Here is a 24478-nt window from a genome sequence, read left to right on the forward strand (position 1 = left end):
GGGACAGATATTTGAAGTTACATAGGAAAGTAGAGCTCTTGACCGATCGCACATGACCCTAGGATCCCCAAGACCCTGGGGTATAGCACGACACAGACATTGCAGAAAGCACAAAATCCTGCACACCCACCCTTCCTTCCCTTTGCCTTGATGGCATCATTTCCAGTCCCTAAAGCCATGCTGAGTACCCCCTCTGCACCTCTCCCTGGTGCTAATGAGAAGCCCCTGGGCCTGCACTGTGGAGCAGGGTGTGGGGAAGCGGACTGGCCAAAGGACCGGCAAGGAGGGCAGGTAGCTGGAAAGGGCATCTTGCAGGTTAACCACCAACACAGGTTCCCTGAAACCCACCATCTTCCAGGCGCCTCAGAATCCTGACTGTGCGTGTGGTTTTTCTACTCCTGAAAGATTGAAGCAACATGTAGGAAAGCCCAGGACAGTGCCTTCATACTTACTCCAATTCTTTCTCTGAATTTTCTCTTAATATATGCCTAGATTGAAGGCCTTTCTTCACACAACAATCCTACCCAGATGAGGTGATAATTTCCTTCAACTCCACTTAAGATGTAAGGTTCTTTCCACTTTCCCCCACCCCATAAGCATCCCAGGACTATCTCTAACCCTTGATCTGTACCTAGGGAAAAATGTCATTAACTATCGTTGTATTTATTCTACTCTCTGTATGTTCTCCTTATATCTGTGTTAGTTCTGCTTTAACCCTATGAACCCCTGGATAGCAAGAACTATTTCAATGAATCCCTCTTTAAAAATGGATTTCACCTTTTTTGAATTACAAACCCTTTTGAGAATTTGAAAAAAGATCTGTTTCCTCTATCCAGAAAAATATACACAATTCACGCAGATACATTTTTTTAAATTTCCAGGGAATTTACTTTCTCCAGAATAAAAAACACTGCTTCAGGGGCCGGCTCCGTGGCCGAGTGGTTAAGTTCATGCGCTCTGATTCAGCGGCCCAGGGTTTCACTGGTTTGGATCCTGGATGCGGACATGGCACCACTTATCAGGTCATGTTGAGGCGGCGTCCCACATGCCACAACTAGAAGGACCCACAACTAAAATATATACAACTATGTACTGGGGGGATTTGGGGAGAAAAAGCAATAAAAAGAAGAAGAAGAAGAAGAAGATTGGCAACAGTTGTTAGCTCAGGCACCAACCTTAAAAAAAACAACAACAAAAAACAAAAAAAACTGCTTCATAGAGTGCCAGCACAATTCCACTACAGCTGTCACCACTATTTCTAAATATGACTCCTGTGTCACCTGCAAGTAAGCGTTTGATAATGGTGAGACCTCCTCTCTCTCCATTCCCTGACAAGCAGTGTGGGAGAGTGGAAGGAGATTTTAAGTCAGATAGATCTGGGTTTGGATCCCACTCAATCATTTAGAGGTGACGTCACTTTAGGCAAGTTACTTAACCTCTCTGAGCCTTAGTGCTCTCATCTGTTGAGGAAGAATAATAATATCTACCTTACTGGAGCAGCACATACATGACACGTCGTAAGTAGGGACTCATTAAATGCTGGTAACTATTATTACCTGGGTTTGTGGGAATTATTTTTATTTGGTAACTGTCGTGGGATTTTTAATAAGGTTTAAAAGTCTCTTTCTCTCCCTTTTGGTTAAGCCTTATTTCTCAACTGATCCTTTCTTCTTCCCAAGGTACCACATGAGTTCCTAGACCAGAGACTCCCCTAATTACAGCCTTATTGGCCTGCACTGGGGAGTTCCCTCAATGGCACATTCCCACACCTCTTTTGTCCCCGTCTTATTAGCCCGGGCAAGAGGGAACTGCTGGCTGAGAAACAGCTGGGGTCTTCTCAGCTCATTTCCTTGGTTAACAAACAGAAGGCCTGACTCAGCATAGAGGGACCCAGGGACTCCTGCTTTGGACAGACTTGGCCTGGAGAAATTTGGGGGAGATGGTGAAAACACACCAATTCCCAGGCCTGTGTGTTTTGGGGGTAGCAAATGGCAAGTTACATGTTAGAAAGTGCATTCTGCACAAAGATCTTTCTCTGCCTATCAAATATTTGCTCAACCTGACACCCTCACTGCAGGTTTTAGCAAAAATGCCAGCTGTTTACACATTGACAGCTGCTAATGTGCTTTTAATAAATGATTAACCCAAATGCTGAAACTGACCTCATTTCCCAGCTCAGGTTTCATCGAGGTGTTTAAGTCGGGTACTAGTCAAGTTTGAAAGATCTGCCTAGATATTTAGTAACGGCGTGAACAGTGGTTCCTGTAGGATTCCTGGACAAACTGTGTGAAGATAAAGTCTGTAGGGGGCTCCACTCCTCTCCATGCACCTTCCTCCTCCTTTCAGTATCTTCTACCCGCCTCCAGGAGTACAATGTTCTCTCATTCTGATCCGTTTTATCAAAGGAAAACATTTCTCCTGAGGATTTAAGTACCTAATAAACAGAAGGCCCAGCTCAGATACCACCGCACACTCCGGGCAAATCCCTTAACTTCTCTGAGATGCTCTTTATTCGTTTGTAAATGGAGACATCACTCCTGCACTAGGCTATGAGTAACAAGTGAGATGATGCTTTGTAAACTGTAAAGTACTGTATAAATGACTTGTTACCTATGCCAAGAGTATTTTCATACTAGAAGAGGACTGCTGGGACAGGCCTTAATGGAAATGAATTAATAAAATTAACGCTTAGTACATGCCAGGCATTGTCCTAAACCCTTCATCTGTATTGACCAATTAATTCACATGATAACACTAAGAGGGAGATACGATTATTGCTATTCCCATTTTATAGATGAGGAAACTGAGGCACAGACAAGTGACTTGCCCAAGGTGGCACAAACAGTAAGTGGTGGAGCAGGGATATGAACCACAGTAATTTAGTTCTGGAGTCCCTGCTCTTAAACCCCATGCTATTCTATTAGGAAATGAATCCCTAAAGTTAAATGTAACACAAAGGAATTGATCCTAATGATCGAATTTTAGGTATCAGCGAGAAAGATGCTTTTAGTTAAGCCTTTGTTCTTAACATCTCTACCCTCATTGGCTCTGCCTTAGTCTAGGTCCTAGATACCAGCGACAGTGCCTGTTGCAAAATCTCTCCACTGTGGCCTCTGCTACCAGCCCTTCCTTTCTTCATCCATTTTCCACATGACAGCCAGAGTGGTCTTTCAAAAGCACAAGCCAAATCGTGTCACTCCCCAGCTTAAAATTCTTTAATGGCCTCCACTGCTGATAGGATCAAATCCCAGTTTTCTAGCAATGGCACAGAAGGACCATCCATAATCTGTTCCCTCCCCACCTCTTAGCCTTGTATTATCTTCTCTCCAGGTAAGCCCCAGCCAGGCCAAGCTACTCCAAGATCCCTGAGCCTTTGGCTTTGACTCATACTTCTTCCAGAACATCCTCCCCCATCGAATCACCAACTCATCTTTCAAGATTCAGCTCATCTTTCAAGACCACAGCTAGTGAAGACTTTCCTCCCTCCCTCCCCAGAGAGGACAGACCACTTCCCATTTTCGCCTCTACTGACCACTACACTCAGCATTCCTATCCCAGCTCCCATTGCACCTTGGACTTACTACACTTAGGTGTTTCTATGACCATGTTTCCACTTTTTGACATAAGCTGGAGGGCAGGCACCAACTCTAACCCTAGCGCCAAGCCCAAGCCCTGGCACCTGGCAGGCACTCGGAATTCATTTGTAAATGAGTGGCTACATGGTCCCAGGGCCTCCGTCACTCCCTTCACGCACATTCCATCTAGACTTTCATTAGACTCTCTCTGCATTTTCCCAGCCTCCCACTGACTCTGTATTCCAGAAGAGTCAAGTCCCAAAGCAATGCAACTCTCTTTGTAGCCCAAGCTGGTGACGTGGTCAACAAACTGACCATGTTCTTCATAGTAAAAACTCACTTCCTAGTTAAAGGGGTGGATTGAGAAATTGGTGGCAGAAGGAGAATGGACTCCAGGAATCCAGACTACCAACCTAACACTTTCAAACAGCTCTCTGGATAAAAAGCAGTTTACGTAGAGTTAATCAAACACTCCTAGGCAGTTTTTCTGGAACCACCTTGCCATTCAAACCCTTGTACAACTGCTGGGCGGGAAAGGGAGGAACAAAGGCTGCCATTGATAGAGCAGGGAAGAGGAATAAGAAATTCAAGTGGAAAGGCAGGAATTTAGACTTACAGATAAAAACTTCCTCCAAGATCTAAACATTCCTGTTCTTGCTGAAAACTATGCTCATTTGGCACAAGATCTGTGTAGATAAATAGGACTTTTGTTTTAGAAATAGTGTGAAAATAAGCAGTTCACAAGGTCAATGGTCTTAGCTGAGCAAACACACACTGTAAGACCTGTGTGAGGAGTGGGTGTGTCCATGTGGGGGGACCGGGCTCTGATTGAGAGAGGACTTGAACTGGATTTGTATATGGTTTTGTGTGAAAAAGGAAAAATGGAACAGTTATGATTATTTGCAGGGGAAGAGAAGGGACCCTTTTCTCTCCCTACTTGGTTGTTCCAAACCTGTCTTGGAGATTGGCCCCTGTGCCAACCACTGGACTACCTGGGCAGAGGGCCCTCTGGGGACCCTGCCCATCTTACAGCAGAGCCCTGCTCCCTGTTTCTCTTGTTGGGGTGCTTTAGACAGCTGTGCAGGGAAGGTAGAAATAGGCTGCTTCCAGCTGTCCTCTTATTTTCCCTTAAAGCAGTGGTTTTTCAACTGTGTTCCAGGGAACCCTGGATTTCCTTAAAAGGCCTGCTTGGAATTCAGTGGATGTTCAGGCTAATAAATGATTGTAACTTCCATTCTTCTTTTTTTTTTTTTTTGAGGAAGATTAGCCCTCGAGCTAACTGCTGCCAATCCTCCTCTTTTTGCTGAGGAAGACTGGCCCTGAGCTAACATCCGTGCCCATCTTCCTCTACTTTCTATGTGGGACGCCTACCACAGCATGACTCGCCAAGCGGTGCCATGTCCGCACCCGAGATCAGAACCGGTGAACCCCGGGCCGCCAAAGTGGAACATGTGCACTTAACTGCTGCGCCACCTGGCCAGCCCCGTAACTTCCATCTTAAGCCCTTGCTATCAAAAGGTTTTGCTCATCAATACAGCCTCATGGCTGTTTTGAATTAACTTTGATAATAATTGTTATAAATTAAAATATGTAAATGTATATCGTATCTACTGTATCTATTATTTCTAATTATAATCTTATATAAAAATTTCATAAAAAAAGATTTCACTGCTTAAAAATAAAAAAAGATTGCAACCCCTTTCCCTAACTTTCCCAGTCCCTCTGACCTTGAGCTGCTTTTTCCTTTTTGCCAGGGCAGCGTGCACTTTTTACTGTCCAATGTACTATATAATGGATTCTATATTTATTCTAGTTACTTTTTTATTGCCTATGTCCGTCTCCCCACCCCCATCTCCAGGATGTAGATTCCATCCACCCTGGAAGACAGGGACCTTTGTCTGTTTTGTTCACTGATGTATTCCAAGCACCTAGACTAGGGCCTGGCAAATAGCAGAGGCTCAGTAAATATTGAATGATTTCATTTCAAGAGTGATTGGTGAAGTGTGGATTGGCAAGGCTCCTCCCAGGCCTGGAAAGCAAGGGTTTGAGAGTTTCCATCTTCAGCATGGCCAGAAGGACAGCTCCACTTCCTGTTTTTCCCTGTGTGTTTGTTGGTACCCACCCCACCAAACTCTTCCCACCTTCACACACATCACCTGAATATTTGTCAGGGTCACACTGGTGGCAAGAAGTTTCTCCCTTGTTTGAATAAGTGTTGACTGGGCAAAGTTTGCAGAAGGAGGAGCCCTGCTGGTCTGCGTATGTGCCGGGTTTGCAGGGGAAGCATTCTGAAGTGTAGGCCACCCCTAGGGAGGGAGATCAACATAGAAAAGCAATGACTGAGCCCCCTGGGGACTGACCCCCACCCTCCCTGCAGAGTCACGAGGCCCAGCCGTCAGCAACAGACCCCAGACCCAGCCCCACTCTCGGTACCTGTTATGGCGATGTTTCTCACCAGCACAGGCTTGGACACTTTGGACCACACTGAGAAGGCCGTGGTTCTCCAGTAGAGGACATTATTGCCTCGATTTAGCTCCACCTAAAAACCACAAACAGCAAGAGTTAGTTCAGCCGCAGAAACAGACATTCCCTAATCCGCTGGATTAGCCTCTTGTTGGGACCCCTCCTCTTACAGTCTGCACGACAGTGTCTCTTCGGACCCTCTCCCTCAGCTTCTTCAGCTTTGCCCTTCCTCCCATCTTGACTAAGCTCCCCTCTCCTCTTAAGCCTCGTCCTAGAACCTTGTCATGCCCTCTCCCCCCACTTCTCCCTCAGTCGCATATACCACGAGCATCTCAAAAGGGCGAGACCAATGAAGGGGCCTGAAGGCACTGATAATAGGGTGACTGGAACTTCCTCATTCTTCTCTGGTTCTAGTTATCCATGGCCCATCCCCAGGAGACCCAGCCCTTAAAGCTGGAAAGCAGCTGGTCCTTGGGGTCAAGTCGTAGGAGCAACAAGTCAGTCCTTGCCCGTATTCTGTCAATTCAAGAGGAGAGAAACTATAGTGTCCTCCTCACATCAGACCCCTACCTTCTAGGGACAGAGGGGTGGAAGCCCAGACAGGGAGGAAGCACTTCTTGGAGGAAAGATCCTCAGTGCCTTTTCTGGGATTTCTAGGAAAGGCTGGTCTCTCCAGCAAAGGTTAAGGGAAGGCTGGGATGATACTCACACTGTGGAATTCCCATCCTTTCTCTGTGGTCTTCATCCACCTGGAGTCATCTGCACTGGGCTGGCACTGGTCATTCTGGACCTGAGGCAGCAGGAGGTAGGGATCATAGTCTCAGCTTTCTAAGAAAATGTGTTCCTTACCCCACACTGCAGCAGCCCTCCAGAGGGCCCTTGCCAATTTCTTTTAGCATCTGAGCTCAGAACTCATGAGCCCTGAGGCGGGGTTGGGGCTAGTCACACACACAAAACATCAGTGCATTAACACCAAAGAACTAATGAGCAACTCAGAAGCCGTTATACGCTGTTTGCATGTCTGAGCAGGGCAAAACACCAAGACATCTGCCAGACTCAACTCTTCTCCCCCAGAGTCCTTGACTTCTGCCTCTCCCCTCGCGTCTTGAAGCCTCAGCTCATTTTGCCCACAGTTCTCTCCAGAGCGAAAACAACCGTGGTAATTTCCCAAGCAGGACTACGCTTGTGGTTCCTGCAAATGAACTTGAGCCTCGGGGAGTCTTTACTTCCCCCCTCCCGCCTTGGCCAAGGGCTTACAAAAAACTCAAAGATGATGCTGGAGTCTGGGTAGTAGTACTCGAAGTTGACAGTGCCGGACTGCTTCAGGTTGACAGCGTACATCAGCGTGGCCGTGCATTCGTCCGTGTTGGAGGAGATGTAGTCGCCCAGGGGAACCCACTTGGACCTGCGAGGGAACAGGAGCCAAGTTCACTGGCAGGGGCACAGCCCACCAGGCTTTGTGCAATGTGCAGTTCTCCTGTCCTGCTAGGTCTCTGGGGAAATCCAGATTTGTGATTCACAAGTAGAAGCTTGGACCTGAAAATGCTCGGTGAAAAATGGCCTTCAGATCAAGGAGCCTAGGGGTACAGGCAACAAGAGGAAGACAGGTGGGCACGCCCCCACATTGTGCAGAACTGCCCAGCAGATAGTGGGCAAGTGAGGGTGGGGTGGGGGGATAACATTTATTAGTTGCTTACTGTCTCCCAGGTATTGAACTACATGTTTTATATTCATGATTTCTTTTCGTCAGTAAGAGGAAGTACTATTTTTTTCACCATTTAATGGATGATGAAACTGAGGCTTGGTGAGTACCTTGCCCAATATCACGCAGCCAGCAAGAGGCAGGGGCTGAGATTCAAACCCAGGTCTGCCTGACTCCAAAGCTGTCAAAGAAAGTCAGTAGATACAGCTATTTTCAGACCTTCGCAGTCCATCCAGTCTAGTCTACCTGTTTTTCTGGAAATGTACACTTTTAGATGCTACATGTAACTGGATTTTACGGGAAGGGGGAAGGCCACCCCAGAGACCATCAATCTATTCATATCGATTTTATGCCCTAATATCTCTCAGCTCTGCCCAAGGGTGTTCCCTACTCCTCCCCCACCCCTCCTCAGCTCTGAGCTGGCCCCTAACTGGCCTGCCTGCATCCAGCCCTGCCTCCTCCAGCCCCTTTTCCATAGTGTAGTTGGAGGGACCCTCCAGAACAAAACTCTGACCACGCCACTTTCCTGCTTAAAACCCCTGTGACCCCCCGTTGCCCTTAGGATTGGGCACAAACTCCTCACCCACTCTCTGTACTCCAGCCCTACAGAATTTCTGTTGAACTTCTCTCACGGCTGGGTCTTCCCACATGCTGTTGCTTCTTCTGGGAACAAACTTCTGCCTCCCTCCCTCTGTTTAATTCCTACTCATGTCTTAGAATAAATGTCACCTAATCTGAGAAGTCCCACTTGAATCTTTACCTGCCTCTGCTACGGGGGCCCTTAGCTCTGTTTGCCTTCTCGTAACACAATCCTACTCGATTTCATTTAAATATATCATGAAATATTTAAGACCCACCATGCTGCTTAAGAAATATGGTACAGCAGAAGCCTTGGTGGACCCCCAGCTAAGCCCAACCCCCTTCCTATCACACACTCCTTTCCCCACAGCCAAGGAACCGCGTTCCTGAATTTGGTGCTTAATCTCTGTCCTTTACTAATTATGCATGTCTCTCTAAACAACACACTGTATGACAGTGCTTTGCATGTTTTAAACCTCATGTAAATGTATCATACTTATGTATTCTGAAACTTGCTTTTTTTTTGGCTTCAATATAGTGATTGCAGGATTCATCCATATTCAAACACAAAGCTCTTCTTTCATGCTTACCGCCATATAATATTGCTTTGTGTGGTTCTACCTTATTTATTTACGTATTACTTGTTGATGGACATTTAGATTGTTTCCAATTTTTTGCTATTGTGCACACTCTGTTGGGAACATTCTTGTTCCTCTGCTTACACGCACGTCTGAGTGGAAGGATGGGAGCAGACCTGCTGGGTTAGAGGGAATGTGACCTCCAGCTTTACCAGCTGCTGCCACACTGTTCTCCAAAGTGGTTGCTATCAATTTACACCCACCGGCAGTGTAAGAGAGTTCCTGTAGCTCCACATCCTCCCCAAATCTGAAATAGCGAGACTTTAAAATTGTTGCCAAGATGATGTGGTAGCAGCTAGTGTCTCATTGGGCATTAAGTCTTATTTCCTTGATTATTAGTGAGGTTGCACTTCTTTTCTTAGTTCATTTGCAATTTGATTTCCTCTTCTGAATATACTTTAATTCTTATTTGTCTGTCTTCCTGGCTGGTTTATAGATGCTCTGAGGGCAGAGACCAAACTAATCTTGCTCACTATTGTATCCTCAGCACCAAGCCCTGGGCCTGGCACACAGGAGGGACAGGGGATTAAACAGGTTAATGGAGGAAACGGGTGACCAAAGACAATCTCACTGATTGTGCTTGAGACCATCCCAGGTCACCAATTATTAGTAATGATCAACAAAGAGAACCTCAGATTAGTCCACTGGTTTCCCCCTGTGTTTGTCAGAATAATATGGTACTTCCAGCTCTTCAACAGTTAGTGTTATTCTCGAATGGAAGCATATCCAGAATACCTAAGCTGAGCTCATCCAAGATACCCCAGCCAACCTAATGCTATTGATTTCTCCTGTCGAAAGAGACAACACGATGCTGATGTGCTCCATGGCATCAGCTATAAATAACTCCTAAGGCTGGATGAATAATTAAAAGGATGCCATAAATGGGTTACATTTGAAAAATGCATCACAATTCCAATGTTTGTTGGAGCTATCCCTGGGGAAGATCATTTCACATTCAATAATGACAACATGTCTTGATTGATTCTAGTGCCAGGCATGGCTCCAAATTCTTACATGTATCATCTCATTTAGTCCTTACCATGACCTATAAAAAGAATACTTTTTTTTTTTTTTGCCGAGGAAGATTTGCCCTGAGCTAACATCCATGCCAATCTTCCTCTATTTCTTAGGATGTGGGCCACCAGCACAGCATGGCCACTAACGGAACAGTATAGGTCTGCGCCCAGGAACCAAACCCCAGGCCGCTGGAGTGGAGCATGCTGAACTTCATCACTAGGTCACCAGAGCTGACCCAGGAATGTTACTTTTATCACCACTTTTTAGGATGAGGGAAATTGCCCACAGTCATTCAGCTGTGATCTGCTTATTCCTGCTTTGTTTTACCATGGCCCAGGGGAAAGGGAGGCAAGTTTTCAAAGAAGAATTCTCACATGGCAGCCACTCAGTCACCCTGCCTAGCTCACGCTGTGTGGCACTGATTCATAAGTTCTGGTTAGAAAGAAGAAACCGTACAGGTAAACTTAGAAGCTTCCAATGTTTGAAACCCTTTTAATGTTGACGTCTGTCTTTCTCTCATTCTTGTTTCACCTTCACAGTTTTGGGGCTTCTGTCCTTTCTTCTCTACTAACATGCAAGGTCCTTCCTATCACTCCCTCTTCACTTCTGTTGCCTCTTGCTTATCCCAGTCTTGGGTCTGAGGACTGTCCTCACCACCTTAGTCCTGGGACATTTATCTGCAAACCAAGGATGAGCCCCTGAAGACTCGAGATCCTGCCATGGAAACTCCATTCAGTTGGCCTGTTTTGTTCCCAATTATTTATTCCATGTCTACTTTGTGCCTGATGTCAGATGCTGGAGACACAGCAAAGAACAAGACACACCTGATCCCCTCCCTCTTGGACCATGCATTCTATTTCCCGTTGGGTTGGAGGCAATGGGCATGGATTCAGGTAAATACACGGCAGAGGAAAGCCAGACACGTGGTATCTTGGTACCAGCTCAGTTATTGCCTTCCTGAGGGGCTGTGAGGAGACCACAAAACCTCTCTAGGCGGCCATTTCCTCTCCATTTCTGCAGAGGAGACACATCCTTTCTCCCCTCCCAAGGATGTCTGGGATGCCTTAAGATCCGGGCCCTGAGGCAGTCTGTGCGGTGGAAACACAGGTTGTGATTAACCTACAGGCCCACATCCCGCCTTGCTGAGAGATAACGATTTCTGGACTGTGAGTACAGTCTCCAGAGAGAGAGAAACTCTTCCTTCGCGCGGGTAGGAATTGGTTGAGTGAGCTGGACCTGCACCTTGTCCCGGGTCAATCTCATTCTCCATTAGGACTCAAATCGGGGTTGGTCCTCTTAACCCACACATTCCCTCTCCTTCCAGCTTTAACCCTCTCTAGCTTCCTTTCTGCCAACAATGTTGTCATGCTAATGATTTGGATACATAATATTGAACTCTAAAATAACATTAAAATTGGACTATTGGATGCCTGCTGCCTGGCTCAGACGATGGTAGTTCTAGGCGATTTAAGTACAGGAATGGAAGGCATTGCTCCCAGTTTTAGAAATCCAAGTGTAATACAATTATTAACTCCTTTTTATACCTTTGATTGCTTGGGTATATGAGAAACTTTCATACACTTTTCTCCTGTATTGTCGATATTTAAAAAAGAGCAGTGGACGATTGTCTTTTACGTCTATGTATCGCCATGCTTTTCCTCCCTAGGACCCAATATTGCCTTACATGCCATATGTCATTCAAATGTGGCAGCATGGGGCAGTAGAAAGCTTGGGGCTGGTTGTGAATTCCAATATCACCAGTCGTAAGCTGGGTAACAAAGGACAAGTCACTTAACCTCGCTGAGCCTCCAGTTCCTCATCTGTGTAATGGGAACAGTAATGCCTAGTTCATAGGGTTCTTGTGAGGATTATAGAAAATAATAGATGTAAAGCATCCAGAATAGTGCCTGAACTATAGACGGCACATCATTTAATTCCTATCCCTGGAATTAAATATCAAAATGTTTCATAAGGATAGCTCACTGGTTCTCCAAGCAACCTGGGCAGAGCTTTTCAATTACTGAAAAGATCTCCTTCTGAGCTGGAAATTTGTCTGGTCACCAGGATCTCAAAGGTGATCTCAGCCACCACTGACCAAAGCTGCGGTCTGATTCTATCTCCCTAAACCTATAAACTCAGGTTTGGCAGATCTTTAGAAGTTAGCACCAGAGCCAGGAAGATACCCAATGCTTTGCACATTGTGTTGCAATCAAGTTGAGGAAGTTTATTGGCTGATCCGAAATTCCATGGTGGAAATTCAATTGGATTTTGTTTTAAATGGACTGGGCTATTTAACCTTTGTGCATCTTGTCCACTTCTATTTCTCCGTGTTTTTCACCTGTTGCACATGCCTGTCAGTCACTGGTAAGCTTAGGCCAGCAAGAGTGGACTGAGGTGGTCCAACAGTCTGTGGGGACCTGCTCCAGCCCTCACCCTGGCAGCATGGCTCCCTCTTCTCCATCCTCCCTGCCCAGCCTGAGGGGCAGGAGTGGAGGCTGTGGCGTGCTCTTTGTAGCCCCTTCCCCAGCACGGGGAGGGGCCAGGCTGGGAGATGGGGGGTGGGAGGACTTACAAAGTGCAGTTCTCCGTGGACTCCGTAGTGCTGTCTTCAATTTCCATGTTGGTTGAGATGGTGGCAAAGCCATGGGGCAGCTCGTCCCACTCATCAAACCGGATGCCTGTGCCAAGGGAGTAGCGACCCTCGGCGCATGGCTTACAAGACTGCTCCTTCATGTCCAGAAACTCCCCGGCTTTGCAAGAGAAGGCTGGAACACAGAGCAGGGACAAGGGTTGGGTGGTGAGGCTGCTGCTGTCCCAGGAGAAGTGGGTGGGTTGTGGGCATCCCAAGGGGAGGAGCAGAGGATTGAGATCTAGGAGTTTGATCCACTAAGATTTAGACCCGTGGCATGTCATATGATTCCATTTACCTGGAATGTCCAGAACAGGCAAATCCAGAGAGACAGAAAGGAGATTTATGGTGCCAGGGACTTGGGGGAGGGGACATGAGGAGAGATGGCTAATGGATATGAGGCTTCTTTCTGGGGTGATGAAAATGTTCTGAGATTGGATAGTGGTAATGGTTATGCAACTCTGTGAATATTCTAAAAACCACTGAATTTTACACCTTAAGGGGGCGAATTTTATAACACGTAAGTTACATTTCAATAAAGCTATTACTTAAAAGAAAAAAAAGAAAAGATGCAGGCCCATGGAAGCTCTGCCTTGCTGCAGGACTTTGGGCTTGTCCCCAGTGGTCTCGTGTCCTAAGGGAGCAGCCTTGGCCATTAGCAGAGCTCTCCAGAGAAGAGGAGACGGTGGTCTCTGGAGCCGGCTCCTCTGAATGGCACACGGCCCTTCAGCCTTGAATTTCCCCCTTGAGTCTCTGGCCTCTGTCGCCTCCTTTCTGGTTCTCCTGCCACCATGCTTGTCGGGATTCTCGTGACCTGTTAGCTCCACCCTTGCGACGTCCTCCTAACTAGTTTCCTGTTTCCTATTTTTGCTCATTCTGTGGTCAGCGGTATCCTTCTAAAACACCGATATGTACTATTATTCCTGTTATTTAAAAAATAATCAGGCCCTCCCCCTTGGTTATGGAATGAAGCTCTCAGTCCTGCGTTCAGTCGTCCATATTTCCCCCTGATCTAGCTAACTTTCCAGCCTGATCTCTCACTGCAGGCCTTTCTCCACACCAGCCCCACCTGTCAGCCTCCCTGTGTTCCTTCCACTCTGGACCGCTGTTCTTCCCTGAATGTGTCTGGTGCTCTTCCACCTCCAAACTTTTGCTCAAGGGGTTCTCCCAGCTGTTCCTGATCCCTCAAGCATCGTAACTCCCATTCTTTTTCAACCTCATATTAACACATCATATTGATGTGTTCTTCCCTCTAGGTTCTGAGCTTTTCCAGGGACAGAGGCTCAGTGATTGACACAGACATAGCAGGAGCTCCATAAAGCTTTGTTGAAAAAATGAATGAGTGAATGAATGCTCCTTCCACCAGACTGTAAGCTTCTGAAGGCAGAAACTGTGCCTTATTCATCTTTGTGGTTCACACAGCATGTGCACAGGGTGCTCAATAAAGTTGGTCAAGCTAACTGAAGATGGCTCGTTTGTTCCCGTTAGTCACACCTCAGTTCTGCTCAAATCTTAGCAATATCCAGTTACTAACTTAACAAGTATTTATCTGCATACCTTCTGAACCAGGCACTATGCTAAGCTTATTTTAGATTTTGAATGCCCTCAATCTCCTTTCCAAATCTTCAAGCATTCCTCGATTCTAGTCCTCGATTTTTATTGTTACCCCCTTTTGCATTTCTAAAAATACCAGTGCAGGAGAAATAGCTGCCAAGGCAGGAAAGTTGTGACTACAGAGTCACAGAGGTGGGGACGGGAGCTGCAGGCAAGTCACCGCCTTGCTGATTGCACAGTCAGCCCCATAGTCGAGGAGGGTTCTTGTTCCCTGGCGTGATGCCCAGTACATCTTAAGGGTCTGTCTCTGCAAAGATTCATCTACTCTGGCTTCCTTTTCAAAACGAGAGCAAACAGCAATCTTTCCTAATGACTGATTGTGACTGGTGAGTGCAGATTGGAGGGAAATGCACAGGCAAAAAAGAAACCGTATGCAAACAGAAAAAATATCTAACTGGTGCTCGGCTGGAATTACTTATATTTTATACCCCAATGGGATTTTCATTAAAAAAAAAAAAGAAGAAAATTCAGATACCCAGTTTGCATCCACGAAATAACATTCTTGCACCAAATCTCGAAAGGTTTGGGGATGGGGACTAGCTGGGGGAAGGATCTGATTCCCTAAGGCAGCCGCACGCTCAGGAGGGGCCTAGCTTGGCTGGCAGGAGGCTGGGGGCAGAGCCCGAAGCCAAGCAGGGTGGCCACTTACAGCACTCAGTGCCCTTGACGGGGTCGGGGAGGCTGGTGCATAGGCCCGGGGTGTGCGGCACGGCGACCCTCCACCTGGAACCTGTGCTGTCACACGCGGTGTACTCATAGTGGTACTCAGACTGCAGGGGAGAGAACAGTAGGCAAAACGTGCATTAGTAGCGATCAAACATTAACAGCTCCCCACCTACTTCCTGCCCAGCACAATGGCTACCAGCGCTCATCAACACAGTGACGGGAGGGAACCCCGGCAGGGAGCCAGGGATCATGGTGCCAAAATGATTGTTATGAAGCAGATATGGGAGCTACAATTATTTGGATCATTCCTCTCCACCTGGACACCATTGAGTCCTTAGAAATCCTTGTGTGTGTGTGTGACTCTACTTGCTATTGTGTATAAATAGTGTCCTGATTGATCAGAGAAATGTGTGAAGGTAACCAAAGAACAGGCTAGAAACAGATGGAGTTTTTCTTTATCTCAAACTGTAGAATTTATGAGCAAGGACTGGTCCATGAAAATCTTTACAAAGGATTGTCACAGAAAAAATGTTTCTCTTTCCCTGTGTTCCTCATGCTCCCTTGTGCCCAGAAAGACTATAAATTCTACCTTGCATTTTATTAAAAACATCATATTTAGCCCAGGCAGGTGATGTGTTCTCATCACGTGAGCCTGTTCATGCCTAATTTCTCTGGGCAACAAGAAATTCACAGTTCAACTGCTTTACCTGAACTGAGACTCAACTAGGTAACAACAACAAAACAGCCAAACCCAGCCTTATACAGAGCAATGAGAAGAGTACAAAGCACTACTTGGGAGAAAGAAAGCACAATTGATGTGCCAAACACCCTTAAACATTTCTTACTCTTTTAAATCTTGTAAAAAACAACAGACCAGAGAATGAATGTCATTTGGGCTCTGACAAGTATTTTACAATTGGCGTTTACCTAAAACTATATTCGAGTGCAGAAGTACTTTGTATTATTATGTCCACAAGAAAAATAGGGGCCGGCCCCATAGCCAAGTGGTTAAGTTCGTGCGCTCCGCTTCTGCGGCCCAGGGTTTCGCCGGTTTGAATCCTGGGTACGGACATGGCACCACTCATCAAGCCATGCTGAGGTGGTGTCCCACATGCCACAACTAGAAAGACCCACAACTAAAAATACACAACTATGTACCGGGGGGCTTTGGGGAGAAAAAAAGGAAAAATAAAATCTTAAAAAAAAAAAAGAAAAATAGATTTAGTGTCCTCCTTCAACCCACAGGAAAGCATGATTGCACAACATGTATAAAGGCAAGGAGCGGAGACTAAAAATGAGGCCGTTTTGAAGTTTGCTAATCTAAGAATGCATCGGAATCAAAAGGAGAAAGCTTTCCCTTTCAGGCCAGGTAAATGTGCCGCGTTTCAACTATTCTAAGGTGCATATTTCTTTCACATTTTAGCGTCTGTGACATCAAGATGTGGCTTATAATTGACACAATAAGGATGCGTTGTGTCCTATTTTAACTGATAGAGCTTTTCCTTTCTTTGTGGGACATAAAAAATGGTGTGTCTTAGAAGCAATGGCATCTCAGACTCGTGGAAATATGATAAACATGTTTCTCCATCTGCATTTCAGAAATTTAGGATGATGAGAGCAGTTCGAGAGCGCCATTTGTATTTTCCTCTATTAGAAATATTTACCAAATGTACATTGTATGCCCAGCGCTTAGCGGTACTAGGCGTTGTGCCGGGGACGGCTCAGGGCAGCGACACACAGACTCGGCACTTTCATCCAGAGGGAGAAGATGCAGAGGAGAAGGGGAAAATGCAGGGAACTGCGAGCCTAACATTTTTTTTTTTTAAAAGCAAACTATTATACAGTTTTACCTCTTCTTCTTTTTCTTTTGCTGTATGTGTGAGGAAGATGGCCCTGAGCTAACATCTGTTGCCAATCTTTTTTTTTTCCTCCCCAAAGCCCCAGTGCATAGTTATATACCCTAGTTCTCAGTCATTCTAGTTCTTCTATGTGGGATGCCACCACAGCATGGACTGATGAGCGGCGGCGTTAGGTCCGCGCCCAGGATCCGAACCAGCGAACCCCAGGCCGCTGAAGCAAAGTGCACGAACTTAACCACTGGCCCCGGGGCTGGCCCAGTGAGCCTAACTTTTGATGAGAATCTTTGGCTTTGCATTTAGATGCCAGTGTCATCTAGGAAAAAAAGACTATCAGGATGGGAATTCTTTTTGCCCTTGGGCTAACATCCCTCTGGGTCTATTTTTCCTCATAATTCCAGTCTTTTCCTTATCTCAGAGGACTCTGAGGTAAATAGGGTAACTGCACATATATCAATTTCAGGTTTAAAAATGATGCTCTCCAAAGGGTTTTGCTGCAGGAATAAGGGGTGAAATCCACCGTATGTAAATTAAATGGAGAATTAAGTGAACCAGGCAGAAAGGATTTGATGTTCTGCCTGTGAACATAATTATGCCGGTCATTTGCATAGTGCTTCTACAGTTCCCAAACACCATCTCATTTGATCTTCAAACTCCCCATGAGGCAAGCAGAGCAGGGTTGTTTCCTTCATTATGCAGACAAGAGCACACTCTCGGCAGGGGTGAAATGGTTTGTCCAAAGTCACACAGCTGGTAAGTCACTGAGCTCGAGCCCAGGCCTTCCCATGAGGAATCCTCCACCCTCGTACATCCAATCAAACACAGACTCTCACTGGGCCAAATTTAACAGCCGAATCTAAGAATTTTAAAAGACAGTGTTGGTGGTCTGCCAGCAGCCAGGCTCACTCCCGAGGCCTGAGAATTGGTGTTAAAATATCTGACCTGTTCGAGCAGATAATTTCAGCTCACTCGGACTGCATTTGGCCTTTTGGAGACTCTGGGACAAGTCCATTTCTTTTCATCGTCTTTCATTTGGTGTCCCCTGGGGCCCACTCAGGTGGGAAGTTTGCTGGGAAAATGGTGGTTCCAAGCCTTAGGAAATTTCCCTTTCAATATGCGCTAATTTACTTCAAGTCGTTGGGGGACATTGACACTGTCCAAGGCGGCTGGCTCTGCTGCAGCTGTTTCAGATCTGAACCACACCTTGAGATGTCACCATTCAAGACATAAGCTTAGATGAACAGTTAAATCAGAGACATAACGGCAACACTCACAAATTATATTCAGCGTTCTGTGAACAGATCAATTCTCTGATTGTACCTCAATTCACTCAGTGATCCGTCTTTGAAAGTGGATAGTCTGCTTAAAATGCAGGTTCACAAAGAAGACACACAAATATACTCAGTATATATGCCCAGCATATAATTCCTTGCTCTCCCCATGTACAGTGATATGACACAGCCAAATCACAATTTTAAATGAGGCACAGTGGGCAATGGCTGCTGCCTGTCCATCAGGGGAAGAAGGGAAGAAGGGTTTGGAAATGAGAAGTGGGCACCTTAGTTAATCTGCCCTCCCCTCATCCACCCAGCCACATGTATTGCTCCTGGAACATGAGAAAGAAGAGGAAAAAGCACTGAAGTGGGAACCTGCTTTGCGAAATATTGAGCTACCTGTTGGTAACACTGATCTTTCAGCTCCAGAAGGAGTCACTCACACCCACAATGCTTTTAGCCCTTGTCGTTGAGTGGACTGCTGAAATGATAAAATAATTGACAAGTCAGAATGGTACCTGGCTAGAAATGTGTCCTTCCTTCCACTTTTCTCCTCAATTCTTTCAAAATAACAAGTCTTAGTTTTTTAAATGATTATCAAAGTAATAGATTAGAGATTAGTGATTGTCTCTAATTAGGATTAGGTGCTGGAGATGCATTTGGTTGCTGTCCACTGTAGAAGACGTATAAAGTGTAAGCTGATGAGCTGGTGACAAAGGGATGTGGCCTACAACACAGGCGGTTGTTAGCCTCTTTGGTGCGTCCTAAATAAATAGGCAAGCTGGAAGTGATTCTGCCACCCCGTTACCACACGGTACTCAACTTCTCTAAGCCACAGATGCCTTATCTGGAGGATGGGGAAATAGTGATAGTGCCGCATAGGCAGGGCTGCTGTGCACAGTTGTGGAGGCTACCCACAAGGCTGCCTGGCTCAGGATGCAAGTAGAGGTTGCAGTCTAGCTCGAGTTCTGTATACTGGGTGTGTGCTCTATTTTGGGGCTGATGGGCCCAGAAAGGCTGCCTTTTCCCCATGTGCAATAGGTTGGTTGTGAGCATAATCACAGTAGGTTGTTTTCTTTTTTTTAAAGATTGACACCTGAGCTAACATCTGTTGCCAAACTTTTTTTTCTTCTTCTTCTCCCCAAAGCCTCCAGTGCATAGTACATAGTTGTATATTCTAATTGCAGATCCTTCTAGTTGAGCTATGTGGGACACTGCCCCAGCATGGCTTAATGAGCAGTGCTAGGTCCATGCCCAGGATCCAAATGGCGAAATGCTGGGCTGCTGAAGTGGAGCACATGAACCCAACCACTCGGCCACAGGGCCAGCCCCAGCACAGGAGGTTTTTCAATCTTCAAAACAACCTAACAAAGTAGGTACTATTATTTTACCATTTTACAGATGGGAAAACTGAGGCATCGAAAGGTGAAGCCAGTTGCTCAAGGCCGCAGAGCCGGCACATTACCAGGCTAGGACTGACCCGGGCAATCTGAGTCCAGACACTGTGTTCCAGGCTGCTGGTGTTTGCAGGTGGCCTGTGGAGGCTCCGATCACACTCACAAAGTGTGTCTGGGGCCCAGCACTGGCTCTCAAGCTGCTGAAAACTTTGCGAGGAAAGCCAAGGGTATAAAAGACTTTGCAAACAGGGCCCACGGCGGAAAGAGTTGAGCCCAGCGCCTGGAATGGGGGCGCTGAAAGGCACTTTCAACTCGTTGGAAGACCTCCCCTGTCGTGGACTTCTGTCGTTTTCGCCTGCCCCCTCCTCTCATGACAGAGCCTCTTTGGGAGGACACATCCCCTCCTGAGCATAGTCAGTCTCAGTGGGATTGTCGAATGAGGTGGCCCCCTCCTCTGCCAAGGCATAGACACATGGCCCACACGAGGCCAATCCGATGCTCTCCCTGGGTAAGTCGGAGACAAGATGATGGGGGTGAGGACACTCAGCCATGAGTAGGGACTGAGATGGGTCAGAAGTGAGGGAAGGATGGGCCAGGAAAGCAGGCTAGCTGGAGGTAAGCCCCCTCCTTTCTCAGCTCTACCTAGGGCTGGCTTTGGTGCCCCCACCAATCAAAATCCACAGTAGTAATAAAAATGAAAATTATACCAAGTGAGACAAGCCAGTCCCAAATGGACAACCACTGTATGACTCCTCTCATGTGAGATACCCTGAGTAGTCAAATTCATAGAGACAGAAGGTGGAAGGGTGGTTGCCAAGGACTGGGCCCCTGAGCAGTTTCGGTTTTGCAAGATGAAGAGTTCTGTCAGTGGATGGTGGTGATGGTTCACGACGATGTAAACGTACTTAATGCCACTGACCTTATACTTAAAAATGGCTAAGATGGTATATTTTACGTTATGTGTAGATACCACAATTTTTTTAAACTAGAAAAAACAGTTGTGTCACAGGTCCTGGAGAGCATGCCCAATCTCTGAGTTATGCTATTAAGTTCCCTGGAGAGCAGGAGCCTGATGATCTGACAGTCTAAATTTAAGAAACATACCCCAAATAAATTTTTTTTTAAACTACCATCCAATCGGTTGGCCAAATTCAAGAGACACCAAGAGGGAGGAGTGGAGGAAGGAGTGGAAGGCCACAGACAGAGTGGACCTCGTGACAGCCTCACGGGAGATGCTCTTAGTGGTTCCATGACGTTTACATGTTTGCTATTAACAACCACTTGAAAGCACTGCATTGCAGTTGTGCAAATAAATATTAACTGCTAAATTTTTTCCCCCAAACATTCTGCTCTTTTGGAATTGAAATATTTAAACTCTAGAAATCGTGTTAATTTAGAACATGTCAGGTCTTCTACACCCTAGGAAAATGATGTTCACTTATTCCATGTTCAACAGGTATCTATGGAGAACCTGTTATGTGCTAGGTTCTGGTGAAACAGTGCTGTGTGAGACAGTCACAGCTCTCAAGGAGCTGTGTATGTGGGGGGAGTGTGCTGGCAGGGGTGGGGTGGGGAGGACACAGACTATAAACACATGTACAAACAAGCCAATTTCCCATCTTCCACCATTCTCCACCATTAGTTGTCACTGCACGCTCTTCGTGCGTTGCTCCTGCTTTCTCCAGAGAAGGTTCTTGATGTCTGTTATGGACTGTATATTTGTGTGTCCCCAAAATTCGTATGTTGAAGCCCGAACGTGATGTTATTTGGAGGTGGGACCTTTGGGAGATAATTAGATTGTGAAAGCAGAGCCCCATGATGGGATTATTGTCTTTACAAGATGATGAACAGGGGGCCAGCCTGGTGGCACAGTGGTTAAGTTCGCACATTCCACATCTCGGTGGCCCAGGGTTTGCCGGTTCGGATCATGGGTGGACACATGGCACCATCTGGCAAAAAGCCATGCTGTGGTAGGCATCCCACACAGAAAGTAGAGGAAGATGGGCACGGAAGTTAGCTCAGGGCCAGTCTTCCGCAGCCGAAAGAGGAGGATTGGCAGTAGTTAGCTCAGGGCTAATCTTCCTTAAAATAAATAAATAAATAAATAAAAGAAGAGGCACAGAGCTAGCCCGCTCTCTCTCAGCCATGCTCACATACAAGCGAGCAGATGGCTTTCCGCAAACAGGAAGAGTGCTCTCACCAGACACTGGATCTGCTGGCACCTTGAGCTTGGACTTTCCAGTCTCCAGAATTGTCAGAAATAAATGTTTGCCTATTTTAAGCCACTCAGTCTATGGTATTCTGCTATGGCAGCCTGAATGGACTAAGACAATGTCCAAGCACTCTGGCAAAGACACTAACACATCTCCGACTCCAACTTGACACTAACCATTGAACCATACTGTTTCTTTTTCAGCTGATGATGGTGTGAAAGCCAGACCCCGCAAACATTTAGCCTAGCTGCTTAGGAGTCACCTCTGCCACAGCAGAGCCGAGAAGACGGAGATGGCCAGCTAGAACGGTCAGACGGAGAACTGCGGGACCGGGTGGTGGTGAGGTCTGCGGTTCCACCGGCCTTCTTCCTGCCAGGGTGTTTCTCCAGCCCAGCTGGCCAAGGATGCTGGCAAAGGCGGGGCCAGACTGACTGGAGCGTCAAAGGGCTGCTCCCTAAACAGGCCCTCCAGGGGTTAACAAGGTGCCGCTGGGATGCAAAGGCCCTCAGTGGAGTGACCACCCCTCTGGACCGCAGTCTTCTCGTCCAGAACCTGAGAAAGTTGGACTGAGGCAATTTCTCATTTCTAAGATTCCTTCCGGTTCCAGTATGTTATTATTTTACAGCTGGTACCTGCGTGGAAATCTGTTCTTCCTTCCACCTTTTCCCCCCTTCCTTAAAAATGGCACATCTTGGTTTTTAAAATAATAATCAAAGTAATACATGTGGATTGGAGAAAAGATGAAAATACAGCCTATAATTAAAAAGAAAATAGACATCTGCCTTAAGCCCACCACACAGAGATCACTACCTGTAACATTTTATTGTATTTCTTTCCAGGTTCTTTTTCTATCCATGTACACCATTTTTCAAAACACGGTGAAGATCATATGGCTCATAGTCTGTGTTGTGACTTTTTTCCATTTAATTTCAGGTCACAAGTGCTTTCTTATGTCTTCAAGGTTGCACCATAGTTTCTGTAACCATTCTTCTATTGTTGGACATTGAGTTTTGTCCAATTTTTCCTTATTTTAAATAGCACTACAATGAAGCTTTCTGTGTATCTCGGATTATTTCCTTTGGATAGATTCCCAGAAGTGGAATTGTTAGGGTAAAGAGTAGGAGTTTCTTTAAGATTTTGATCTGGAAGGTAGACTTCTAAAGAGAAAACAGTCATCTCTAAGCTGTTTTATTTTTACTTTTTATTATAGTAAATTTCAAATGTATATATTTTAAATAATGTTATGAACCCCCATGTCCCTATCACTCAGCTTCAATACTTAATTTCTGCCAGTCTTGCTCATCCACCTCCACCCACTCCCCTTTTACTTCCACCTACTCCTCCCCACTTGAAGTGTTTTTGTTTTTGCTGAGGAAGATTAGCCCTGAGCTAACATCTGTGCCAATCTTCCTCCACTTTATATGTGGGTCACCACCCCAGCATGGCTGAGGAGTGGTGTAGGTCCACGCCCAGGATCTGAACCTGTGAACCCTGGCTGCTGAAGCAAAATGCATCAAATTTAACCACTACACCATGGGGCCGGCTCACTGAAGTTATTTTTTATAGTTAATCTTTTTAAAGGTAAAATTGGTATACGTTGAAATCCACAAATCTTAACTGTACAATTTGGATAAATGTATACACTTGAGGAAAACATGGACAGGGCTAAGAATCACTGCCCAGAGCCTGCTGGGGGAGAAGGGCTACCCCCCTGCCACCGGCACCCCACAGACAGAGCACAGAGCCAAGCAGGTGTCCCAGATCCTGCGCCTTAGAATCAGGAGCCACAACCCCCCAAGGAAGCAGGGGATCAAAACAACCTGGGTTTGTCTTGGCTGGGACAGGGCCTGCATTAAGAAACAGGTTCTTAAGTAAACCCAGATTCTGACTAGAGGGCTTGGGTCTGGAGGGGGCCGCCTCCTGCTCTTCCCCCAACTGCAGGCTCACCCACCTTCCCCTCTCCGTCCCTGAAAGGCAGATCCTTCGGGGACGATGTCAAGACGGGGCAGGGTCGGCCAGGCAGGTGCCCTGAGCTCGGCGCAGCAGGGTTGAGAGTCTTTGTCGACTCAGTTGCAAACGTTCCTTTGCTTGGAGAGCACCTGACCCAGATGGAGCAGACCCCAGTCAACAATTCCCCCTGTCCAGGAGAGACCAGCCTTTTGCTGGGAGGGAGGAATGTGGAAGACCACGGAGAAATGTCAGAACTTGAACATCAGTGCCCCAAGAGAGACTTTCTCTTAGGCCCAGTCCTGGCTGGACGGTTTCCTGGACTCCTGTTCTTTGTTGTTTTTGCTTTGGAGTGCCCTCACGGAGGTTGTGGGCCATGCTCCAGCTGCGGCTCAGGGGCACAACCACCTCGCTTTGTCCCCGTGTGGAGTGGCACAGATCCTTTTCTATTGTTCTCCAGCTGGTCAGACTGGGGAGGGCATCAGGGCCTCTCCCTCTGTCCCTCCTTCCCACCCTCTTGGACTGCCCACTCAGTAGCAGTGTCTCCTGGACCTAGACACACCAGCCCCAGACCTCTGGTGCCTACATTGTCTGACCATCACAACCACCTGGAGGTCACCTTAAAAATTCAGACTCCCGGGCCCTGCCCCCTAGGTTCTAATTCTCCAAATCTTTTTCTCCTTCCTCCCTCTTCCAAACCTCACTCTTCTATGCCTCAAGACTTAAGTATTTATCCCATTTGGAAGCAAATCAGATAAACAAATCTCTCACAAGACAGGGGTTCTTAATCAACAGTCCGTGGATGGCTGCCCCCACAACCAGACGCAGAATTGTAAGTGCTTGCATGTGTGTGTTGTTCTGGGCATCACATCTTCTAAGGAGTCCGTTATCCATCCCCCCCACCTACA

General features: G+C 46.5%; 1 protein-coding gene across 4 annotated transcripts in view; it reads right to left on the minus strand.

The window, feature by feature from the left end:
* The window catches only part of ELAPOR1 (endosome-lysosome associated apoptosis and autophagy regulator 1), a 73152-nt gene that overhangs the window by 21224 nt on the left and 27450 nt on the right, over nucleotides 1–24478 (minus strand). For all 4 annotated transcript variants that reach the window (XM_008523467.2, XM_008523468.2, XM_008523465.2 and 1 more), the window contains exons 2-7: nucleotides 14867–14987; nucleotides 12547–12739; nucleotides 7296–7443; nucleotides 6748–6828; nucleotides 6009–6114; nucleotides 5732–5881 (exon numbers count right to left, since the gene is read on the minus strand). In XM_008523467.2, the coding sequence (XP_008521689.2) occupies nucleotides 5732–5881; nucleotides 6009–6114; nucleotides 6748–6828; nucleotides 7296–7443; nucleotides 12547–12739; nucleotides 14867–14987 (799 nt within the window). The remainder of the gene's footprint in view (nucleotides 1–5731; nucleotides 5882–6008; nucleotides 6115–6747; nucleotides 6829–7295; nucleotides 7444–12546; nucleotides 12740–14866; nucleotides 14988–24478) is intronic.

This window comes from Equus przewalskii, unplaced genomic scaffold (genome assembly GCF_037783145.1).
Source record: "Equus przewalskii isolate Varuska unplaced genomic scaffold, EquPr2 ChrUn-13, whole genome shotgun sequence".
NCBI lineage: Eukaryota > Metazoa > Chordata > Mammalia > Perissodactyla > Equidae > Equus > Equus przewalskii.